This window comes from Heterodontus francisci, chromosome 29, assembly GCF_036365525.1.
Source record: "Heterodontus francisci isolate sHetFra1 chromosome 29, sHetFra1.hap1, whole genome shotgun sequence".
Lineage (NCBI taxonomy): Eukaryota > Metazoa > Chordata > Chondrichthyes > Heterodontiformes > Heterodontidae > Heterodontus > Heterodontus francisci.
Genome location: NC_090399.1, coordinates 3,991,908 through 4,003,053, shown reverse-complemented (window position 1 = coordinate 4,003,053; position 11,146 = coordinate 3,991,908). Strand labels below are relative to the sequence as shown.

The 11,146-nt window shown below is 53.6% G+C and overlaps 1 protein-coding gene across 2 annotated transcripts in view; it reads right to left on the bottom strand.

Moving 5' to 3' along the window:
• Window positions 1-629: 629 nt before the first annotated feature.
• The window catches only part of LOC137346072 (zinc finger and BTB domain-containing protein 12-like), a 72,099-nt gene continuing 61,582 nt past the window's right edge, over window positions 630-11,146 (bottom strand). The window contains exons 1-2 of one of the 2 annotated variants that reach the window (XM_068009360.1): window positions 6,604-6,654; window positions 630-3,142 (exon numbers count right to left, since the gene is read on the bottom strand). In XM_068009360.1, coding sequence (XP_067865461.1) covers window positions 1,875-3,131 — 1,257 coding nt within the window. In that variant the 5' untranslated portion in view covers window positions 3,132-3,142; window positions 6,604-6,654 and the 3' untranslated portion in view covers window positions 630-1,874. Of the gene's footprint in view, window positions 3,143-6,603; window positions 6,655-11,146 lie in introns of those variants that run through there. The other variant, XM_068009361.1, reaches the window with a different exon arrangement.

Here is an 11,146-nt window from a genome sequence, read left to right as displayed (position 1 = left end):
GATCAGTAACAATCCTGTTCCCACCGTGTTTGAGAGCAGTAACAATCCTGTTCCCACTGTGTTTGAGATCAGTAACAATCCTGTTCCCACCATGTTTGAGATCAGTAACAATCCTGTTCCCACTGTGTTTGAGAGCAGTAACAATCCTGTTCCCACTGTGTTTGAGATCAGTAACAATCCTGTTCCCACCGTGTTTGAGATCAGTAACAATCCTGTTCCCACTGTGTTTGTGAGCAGTAACAATCCTGTTCCCACTGTGTTTGAGAGCAGTAACAATCCTGTTCCCACCGTGTTTGAGAGCAGTAACAATCCTGTTCCCACTGTGTTTGAGATCAGTAACAATCCTGTTCCCACCGTGTTTGAGAGCAGTAACAATCCTGTTCCCACTGTGTTTGAGATCAGTAACAATCCTGTTCCCACCGTGTTTGAGAGCAGTAACAATCCTGTTCCCACCGTGTTTGAGAGCAGTAACAATCCTGTTCCCACTGTGTTTGAGATCAGTAACATTCCTGTTGCCACCGTGTTTGAGATCAGCAATATTCCTGTTCCCACCATGTTTGAGATCAGTAACAATCCTGTTCCCACCATCTTTGTGTCATGATTAATGGTAAATTTAACAGGCAATGAGGGATTCTGAACTTTGCTTTTATTGGGGAAGCTGTCAGAGGACATGCCTGGAATTATCCTCGGAGTCGAAATGAAGAACATCCACAAAACCGCCTAAAAACTCCATATTTCAAAACTTTTCAATGTAACAAATGGTATTGTGAGCTGAAGCAGAAAAGCAGTGCATTGAGTTGCAGTGTTTCTGTGAGTACAACTCATTCTCAGCAGGGAAGGCAGCTGAACAGATTATATCTTATATCTGATTCTCGATTATATCTGCTCAGCTCCATTGGCGACTGTTTATTTCCACCCAAGGTGAGAAGGGTTTTGGGATCGTGGGCTTTTTAAATAGTGACATCGAGAACAAAAACAAGAAAGGGTGTTATAAAGACAGCTTAGGCCCCAGCTCGGGTATCATGTCCAATTCAGGGCACTGCACTGTCGGACGGAATGTATGTGCCTTGGAGAGGAGGCAGGGGAGATTTATCAGAATGGTTCCAGGGATGAGGGAGAAGCTGGAATTGTTCTCCTTAGAGCAGAGAAAGTTAAGAGGAGAACTGATTGAAGCTGTTCAAACTCATCAATGTCTTGTTGGAGTAAGTAAGGTGAAAGCAGTGACAGCCGGGTCTGTAAACCAGAGCTCACCAATTTAATCCAACTGGCAAAACAATGAGAGGTGGCATGAGGAAATATTATGTTGGGCAGCGAATTGTTGCGAACTGGAACGCAATGCACAACGGGGCGGTGGAAGGAGATTCAACGTTAACTTAGAAAAGAGAGATTCATAAATAGATGAAGGGGCAAAATTTACAGGGCGACGGGGAGAAAGCGGGGGAGTAGAATTAATTGGGCAGCTCTTTCAAAGAGCCAGCGCTGGTACAAGGGGCCGAATGGTCTCCTTCCATGTTATATGATTCCACGGGCTTGGGGCGTGGGATATATGAGCACGTCACAAAGGCCCAGTGGCTACGGGAGACTGTAACAGTTTGGAGACCCGCCCCCTCTGAGCCCCGGGGGGAGGCGAATTCCAACCGCAAATCCAGGAGACGGGAGCAGCTGGTGCCCTTTGATCCCAATTGAAGCTTCGTGTTCCTTGGGTCGGCTCGATGAGGGAAAGCTGCTCTGTGTGATGGTAGGCCGGAGAGGATGTGAGGTTCGAGGGGGAGGTGGAGAGGGGTTTATGGCTGGCGACTGGGGGGATGTGGGGGGTAAGGAGTGCACATGTGGGACCGACGTCAGCAAGCTCCCCACCCCCTCCTCGGCTCACCCTATGGCACCACCACATTAATCTCAGCCAGCTTGCACTCGGTAGAGTTCTTGCCAGTGGTTTTGCCGTGCTGATCCCGCAGGTGAACTCGTAGCGTGTTATAGTGAGTGAAACGCATGTCGCAGTAGTTGCAGCAGTGGGGCGAGTCGCCGCTGTGCACATTCATGTGGTCCTTGAGCGAACGGTTCTGGGTGAAGGTCTTGCCGCAGATGGCACAGCAGTAAGGTTTGAAGCCCGTGTGGACGTTGATGTGCTGGGCGAGCCGCGCGTTCTTCTTGAAGACCTTGCCGCAGAGCAGGCACATGTAGAGCTTGTGGACGACCATGTGGGCAGCCAGATGTTCACGGTGCTCGAAGGGGGCCCCGCACTCAGAACAGCGCACGGGCTCCAGGCGGCCGGGCGCCTCCGCCCTGGTGCCCGCCGCAGGAGGCGCCTCCTCGCCCGGGCGGTAGAGGCTGCCGTAGAACCCGCCGCTGCGGCACTCCTCGCTGGCCGAGCTCTCGTAGTCGTCCTCCTGGAGCTCCTCCTGCACCACCACGAATCCCTCGTCCTCCATCCCTTCTGCCTTGGCGCGGTCTGAGAAGCCGGCGGTACTTGCCACCTCGCTGCTCCTGCCACCCTCCACGGTGGAGTGGATACGGCAGTCCGGGTCCAGGTAGGGAGCAGCTGCGGCGGTGGCAGTGACTCCCTCCTGCTCCCCCACCCTGCCAAGACCAGGGGGCTCCGATTCCTGCTTCACCGCCTCGCCGGACCCCGTGCCCTCACCAGCTGCTGGCCAGGCAGGCAGGCTCTCGGGCTCCGCCGCCCGCTCGGAGGAGGTGGCGATCTGGGGGGTGCCCGGGCGCCCCTCGCCCTCCCCCTCCTCCGTGATCAGCGAGGCCACGCAGGGCGACAGCGACTGCCGACACTTCTCCACCACGTGCTCCATCTGCAGGCAGCTGGCAGCCGTCAGGTAGTCAACGATATCCCGGAAAGGGAATTCCAGCGTTCCAGTGTAGCAGGACAGCAGCAGCTGCAGCACCACCTCCGAGCCAGCCATGGGGAAGACCTGCACCTCCTGCGAGGGGTTCATGTGGAATCTGTCCCGCAGGAATGGGGAACACGCGGCCAGCACCACCCGGTGTCCTGGGAATCGCAGACCTCCGACCAGGATAGTCACATCACAGAACCATTCCTCCAGCCGCAGCTCGTTCATCTTCTTCATCGTTAACCCATCGTGCTCAGGGAACTGAAATCGTAGCAGCTTCCCAGTTGCCATGGATTACTCAGCTGACAGGGGAAAATATAACATAGCTTTAGGATGGTGTTAAGTCACATCATTGCTGAACCAGCATCGGGCCTTGCGGATCGAGCTGACAGTGAAAATCCTGCTGCATTTAAAGATACCCTGCACTGAGTTACCAGCAGCTGCACAATACTGGGACAGTGTAAAGGGAGACTTTACTCTGTATCTAACCTGCTGTACCTGTCCTGGGAGTGTTTGATGGGGACAGTGTAGAGGGAGCTTTACTCTGTATCTAACCTGCTGTACCTGTCCTGGGAGTGTTTGATGGGGACAGTGTAGAGGGAGCTTTACTCTGTATCTAACCTGCTGTACCTGTCCTGGGAGTGTTTGATGGGGACAGTGTAGAGGGAACTTTACTCTGTATCTAACCCCGTGCTGTACCTGTCCTGGGAGTGTTTGATGGGGACAGTGTAGAGAGAGCTTTACTCTGTATCTAACCCCGTGCTGTACCTGTCCTGGGAGTGTTTGATGGGGACAGTGCAGAGGGAGCTTTACTCTGTATCTAACCCCGTACTGTACCTGACCTGGGAGTGTTTGATGGGGACAGTGTAGAGGGAGCTTTACTCTGTATCTAACCCCGTACTGTACCTGTCCTGGGAGTGTTTGATGGGGACAGTGCAGAGGGAACTTTACTCTGTATCTAACCTGCTGTACCTGTCCTGAGAGTGTTTGATGGGGACAGTGCAGAGGGAACTTTACTCTGTATCTAACCTGCTGTACCTGTCCTGGGAGTGTTTGATGGGGACAGTGTAGAGGGAGCTTTACTCTGTATCTAACCTGCTGTACCTGTCCTGGGAGTGTTTGATGGGGACAGTGTAGAGAGAGCTTTACTCTGTATCTAACCCCGTGCTGTACCTGTCCTGGGAGTGTTTGATGGGGACAGTGCAGAGGGAGCTTTACTCTGTATCTAACCCCGTGCTGTACCTGTCCTGGGAGTGTTTGATGGGGACAGAGTAGAGGGAGCTTTACTCTGTATCTAACCCCGTACTGTACCTGTCCTGGGAGTGTTTGATGGGGACAGTGCAGAGGGAGCTTTACTCTGTATCTAACCCCCGTTTTTTTTTTCTTTGATAGTGGACAGTGTAGAGGGAGCTTTACTCTGTATCTAACCCCGTGCTGTACCTGTCCTGGGAGTGTTTGATGGGGACAGTGCAGAGGGAGCTTTACTCTGTATCTAACCCCCGTTTATTTTTTCTTTGATAGTGGACAGTGTAGAGGGAGCTTTACTCTGTATCTAACCTGCTGTACCTGTCCTGGGAGTGTTTGATGGGGACAGTGTAGAGAGAGCTTTACTCTGTATCTAACCCCGTGCTGTACCTGTCCTGGGAGTGTTTGATGGGGACAGTGTAGAGGGAGTTTTACTCTGTATCTAATCCCCGTTTTTTTATTTACTCTGTATCTAACCCCCGTTTTTTTTTTCTTTGATAGTGGACAGTGTAGAGGGAGCTTTATTCTGTATCTAACCCCGTGCTGTACCTGTCCTGGGAGTGTTTGATGGGGAGAGTGTAGAGGGAACTTTACTCTGTATCTAACCTCGTGCTGTACCTGTCCTGGGAGTGTTTGATGGGGACAGTGTAGAGGGAACTTTACTCTGTATCTAACCTCGTGCTGTACCTGTCCTGGGAGTGTTTGATGGGGACAGTGAAGAGGGAGATTTACTCTGTATCTAACTCCGTTTTTTTTTCTTTTTTTTTATTTACTCTGTATCTAACCCCCGTTTTTTTTTTCTTTGATAGTGGACAGTGTAGAGGGAGCTTTACTCTGTATCTAACCCCGTGCTGTACCTGTCCTGGGAGTGTTTGATGGGGACAGTGTAGAGGGAGCTTTACTCTGTATCTAATCCCCGTTTTTTTTTTCTTTGATAGTGGACAGTGTAGAGGGAGCTTTACTCTGTATCTAACCCCGTGCTGTACCTGTCCTGGGAGCGTTTGATGGGGACAGTGTAGAGGGAACTTTACTCCGTATCTAACCTCGTGCTGTACCTGTCCTGGGAGTATTTGATGGGGACAGTGTCGAGGGAGCTTTACTCTGTATCTAACCCCGTGCTGTACCTGCCTGGTAAAGATTTAATCTGAGTGGTGTGAAAGCACGGACGTACTGAAGTGTAGTGACTGTTGTAATGCAGGCAAGACGGCAGCCAATGAATGCATAGCATTCATTGGGGCGGCACAGTGGCGCAGTGGTTAGCACCGCAGCCTCACAGCTCCAGCGACCCGGGTTCAATTCCGGGTACTGCCTGTGTGGAGTTTGCAAGTTCTCCCTGTGTCTGCGTGGGTTTCCTCCAGGTGCTCCGGTTTCCTCCCACATGCCAAAGACTTGCAGGTTGATAGGTAAATTGGCCATTATAAATTGCCCCTAGTATAGGTAGGTGGTAGGGAAATACAGAGACAGGTGGGGATGTGGTAGGAATATGGAATTAGTGTAGGATTAGTATAAAAATGGGTGGTTAATGGTTGGCACAGACTCGGTGGGCCTAAGGGCCTGTTTCAGTGCTGTATCTCTAAAACTAAGATCCCACAAACAGCAAATGAGATAGTGACCAAATCATCTGATTTTTTTTCATCGGCCAACTCCCCTACTCTTCTTTTATCAGAGGTCATGGGATCATTTACATCCTCCCGAGAGGAGAGACAAGGACTTGGCTGAGCTCACACTTAACTCTCCAGCACAGAGTAAAGGAAAATAAAAAAAACAATGTCAGTTGTTGTGGGGAGGGGTGGGGAGGTGAAACTGGCAGATGAAGCGCTGCCGAAACACCACTCAACATGGTTTGATCAGTGCCACCTCCCCAAGTCGAGCAGCCTCCGAATCCACTTTTTCTTTTGACCCAAATTCCCACCAGGCAATCCACATAAGACAATTAAACAAAAAAGTCAGAGGGAAACGGGGAGCAAACTAGCCAAATCTTTTCCGGATTAACTTGACCCCCACCCCCCCACCCCTCCTCCTAATAGGCTGCCTGCAGAGTACAGAGGGCACTGCCCCTTTAATTAAAGGTACCAGCCTCTGATTCTCTCCCACTTTTTCGACACCCAAACGACAGCCTGCGGAGCAAGGAAGCACTGCCCCTTTAAAATGCTTTAAAGAGTCCAGCACCCGACTGTGTCCCCCAATACCCCTCCTTGAGCAACCAATAAGATACCCCTTTAAGCTGTCAACATTTAAATGGACCAGCACCCAACTCTTTCTCATCCCTCTCCACCTGCAGCCAATAAACTGCCAACATTTAAAGGGGCCAGCAGCCGACGCTCCTCCCCCATCCCTCTCAGCAATGGAGGGAGCGCTGCCCCTTTAAGAGGGAGCAGATTAAAGGGATAGACGGTGAACTCTGCTGCCGGAGGCTCGGGGCGGGTGACGGGTGTCCCGGGACACCCGGGGGGGTCGCGGATGGGCAGTCGGGGAGGTAAGGCCGGCCCCCGAGGCCACTCGGTCCGCGGATTCTCACCGTGACGGCGGCTCAGGCTGTCGCAGACGGCGGCGGATGGCCGACCGAAACCCCCCCGCGCCGCCCCGCAGCTCCCGGCGTCAGGCGGGCCGACCAGCCGCAGCCCCGAAGTTTCCATCCACCTCCCCTGCCGCCAAATTGGACAAGTGGGCGCACCGAGCGCCCAGTCCAAGGAAAAGTGGAGAAGTTAACCCCCGCCCCCCCCCCACACCAACAAACACATTCCCAAATCCTTCACCCACCGCCAGATCCCGCAAACACCCTCTCCCATCCCTAAACCGTCATTTTGGTTCATGACGTTACCCTTTTCGACGTTCCCCCGAAGCACCGCGGTCCATGCCCACCTGCACTCCCAGGTGGTGAGCTCTGACCCAGGCTTCGGGTTGCTCACTGACATCACACAGCAAGATACCGGGAGCATTAACATCTCATTGGAACAAAGGCTCCTCCGACAGTGCAGCACTCCCTCGGAACTGACCCTCTGGCAGTGCAGCACTCCCTCAGTACTGACCCTCCGACAGTGCAGCACTCCCTCAGTAAAGACCCTCCGACAGTGCGGCACACCCTCAGTACTGGCCCTCCAACAGTGCGGCACTCCCTCAGTACTGACCCTCCGACAGTGCAGCACTCCCTCAGTACTGACCCTCCGACAGTGCAGCACTCCCTCAGTACTGACCCTCCGGCAGTGCGGCGCTCCCTCAGTACTGACCCTCCGACAGTGCAGCACTCCCTCAGTACTGGCCCTCCGGCAGTGCGGCACTCCCTCGGTACTGACCCTCCGGCAGTGCAGCACTCCCTCAGTACTGACCCTCCGACAGTGCAGCACTCCCTCAGTACTGACCCTCCGACAGTGCAGCACTCCCTCAGTACTGACCCTCCGACAGTGCAGCACTCCCTCAGTACTGACCCTCCGACAGTGCAGCACTCCCTCAGTAAAGACCCTCCGACAGTGCGGCACACCCTCAGTACTGACCCTCCGACAGTGCGGCACTCCCTCAGTACTGACCCTCCGACAGTGCGGCACTCCCTCAGTACTGACCCTCCGACAGTGCGGCACTCCCTCAGTACTGACCCTCCTATAGTGCGGCGCTCCCTCAGTACTGACCCTCCGACAGTGCAGCACTCCATCAGTACTGACCCTCCGACAATGCAGCACTCCCTCAGTGCTGACCATCCGACAATGCGGCGCTCCCTTAGTACTGACCCTCTGACAGTGCAGCACTCCCTCAGTACTGACCCTCCGACAGTGCAGCACTCCCTCAGTACTGACCCTCCGACAGTGCAGCACTCCCTCAGTACTGACCCTCCGACAGTGCAGCACTCCCTCAGTACTGGCCCTCCGACAGTGCAGCACTCCCTCAGTACTGGCCCTCCGACAGTGCGGCACTCCCTCAGTACTGGCCCTCCGACAGTGCGGCACTCCCTCAGTACTGGCCCTCCGACAGTGCGGCACTCCCTCAGTACTGACCCTCCGACAGTGCGGCGCTCCCTCAGTACTGACCCTCCGACAGTGCAGCACTCCCTCAGTACTGACCATCCGACAATGCAGCACTCCCTCAGTGCTGACCATCCGACAATGCGGCGCTCTCTCAGTACTCACCCGCCGACAGTGCGGCGCTCCCACTGACCCTCCAACAGTGCAGCACTCCCTCAGTACTGACCCTCCGACAGTGCAGCACTCCCTCAGTACTGACCCACCGACAGTGCAGCACTCCCTCAGTACTGACCCTCCGACAGTGCAGCACTCCCTCAGTACTGACCCTCCGACAGTGCAGCACTCCCTCAGTACTGACCCTCCGACAGTGCAGCACTCCCTCAGTACTGACCCTCCGACAGTGCAGCACTCCCTCAGTACTGACCCTCCGACAGTGCGGCACTCCCTCAGTACTGACCCTCCGACAGTGCGGCACTCCCTCAGTACTGTAGGTATCAGACGAGATTACATGCTTAAGCCTTTAGAGTTGGAATTGAACTCAGGGCTCGGTTACTGAGGGTTGAGACTGTTGTCCCTTCACCACGGCTGATGTGTGGATGAGTGGGAGTAGGCCGAACACTTGGGGAACTATCAAGTTGCAGGACGAGAAGGCACTGCTAGCTGTGCTGGTTCAGAATAGAGCAGAACCAGGCTTGGGCAAGGTGAGGAGGCACAGAGAGTGGACTAAGGAGTCAAGGACAGTGTCACGTCCTCCAGGAGGTTCGAGGAGCCTCGCAGGTCCCACGATGATTTGATTCGCCTGTTCACCCATCTTCACACCAACACTTTCTGTAGGGCTGCATGCTTCCAATTCTGACCCACAATGTCCCCATTCCATTGGGATAACTCTTCGGAGGTGCTGCCGACTTGGCTCAGGTCATTTTGCAGTTCTCAGGCCAAAGTCAGAAGGTCAGGGGTTCAAGGCCCCCATTCCTACAAATCCAAACTCCTAAACCATATCGGCACTTCGGGACACAGGGAAAGGTGGAAGTGCTGCCATTGTCCAGAAAAAGTAGAAGGCACATGGGAACCATAGAGGTTTACAACAGGAGCAGGCCATTCAGCCCTTGTTGCACAGGCTGGCTCTTTTCCAGATCAATCCCAAACTAATCCCACTGCCCCAATCTCCCCTCACAGCCCTGTATCAATCCCAAACTAATCCCACTGCCCCACTCTCCCCATAGCCCTGTATCAATCCCAAACTAATCCCACTGCCCCACTCTCTCCTCAAAGCCCTGTATCAATCCCCAAACTAATCCCACTGCCCCACTCTCTCCCCATAGCCCTGTATCAATCCCAAACTAATCCCACTGCTCCACTCTCTCCCCATAGCCCTGTATCAATCCCAAACTAATCCCACTGCCCCACTCTCTCCCCATAGCCCTGTATCAATCCCAAACAAATCCCACTGCCCCAGGCTCTCCCCATAGCCCTGTATCAATCCCCAAACTAATCCCACTGCCCCACTCTCTCCCCATAGCCCTGTATCAATCCCAAACTAATCCCACTGCCCCACTCTCTCCCCATAGCCCTGGATCAATCCCAAACTAATCCCAGTGCCCCACTCTCTCCCATAGCCCTGTATCAATCCCAAACTAATCCCACTGCCCCACTCTCTCCCCATAGCCCTGTATCAATTCCCAAACTAATCCCACTGCCCCACTCTCTCCCCATAGCCCTAGATCAATCCCAAACTAATCCCACTGCCCCACTCTCTCCCCATAGCCCTGTATCAATCCCAAACTTATTCCACTGCCCCACTCTCTCCCCAATACCCTGTATCAATCCCAAACTAATCCCACTGCCCCACTCTCTCCCCATAGTCCTGAATCAATCCCAAACTAATCCCACTGCCCCACCATCTCCCCAATACCCTGTATCAATCCCAAACTTATTCCACTGCCCCACTCTCCCCATTACCCTGTATCAATCCCAAACTAATCCCACTGCCCCACTCTCTCCCCATTGCCCTGTATCAATCCCAAACTTATTCCACTGCCCCACTCTCTCCCCATTACCCTGTATCAATCCCAAACTAATCCCACTGCCCCACTCTCCCCATTACCCTGTATCAATCCCAAACTAATCCCACTGCCCCACTCTCTCCCCATAGCCCTGTATCAATCCCAAACTAATCCCACTGCCCCACTCTCTCCCCATAGCCCTGTATCAATCCCAAACTAATCCCACTGCCCCACTCTCCCCATTACCCTGTATCAATCCCAAACTAATCCCACTGCCCCACTCTCCCCATTACCCTGTATCAATCCCAAACTAATCCCACTGCCCCACTCTCTCCCCATAGCCCTGTATCAATCCCAAACTGATCCCATTGCCCCACTCTCTCCTCAAAGCCCTGTATCAATCCCAAACTAATCCCACTGCCTCACTCTCTCCCCATTACACTGTATCAATCCCCAAACTAATCCCACTGCCCCACTCTCTCCCCATTACACTGTAGCAATCCCCAACCTAATCCCACTGCCCCACTCTCTCCCCATTACACTGTAGCAATCCCCAACCTAATCCCACTGCCCCACTCTCTCCCCATCGCACTGGATCAATCCCCAAACAAATCCCACTGCCCCTCTCTCTCCCCATAGCACTGGATCAATCCCCAAACAAATCCCACTGCCCCACTCTCTCCCCATAGCACTGTAACAATCCCAAACTAATCCCACTTCACCACTCTTTCCCCATCGCCCTGTATCAATCCCCAAACAAATCCCACTGCCCCGCTCTCTCCCCATAGGCCTGTATCAGTCTCACACTAATCCCACTGCCCCAATCTCTCCCCATAGCCCTGTATCAATCCCAAACTTATTCCACTGCCCCACTCTCCTCAAAGCCCTGTATCAATCCCAAACTAATCCCACTGCCCCACTCTCTCCTCAAAGCCCTGTATCAATCCCCAAACTAATCCCACTGCCCCACTCTCTCCCCATAGCCCTGTATCAATCCCAAACTAATCCCACTGCCCCACTCTCTCCTCATAGCCCTGTATCAATCCCAAACTAATCCCACTGCCCCACTCTCCCCTCATAGCCCTGTATCAATCCCAAACTAATC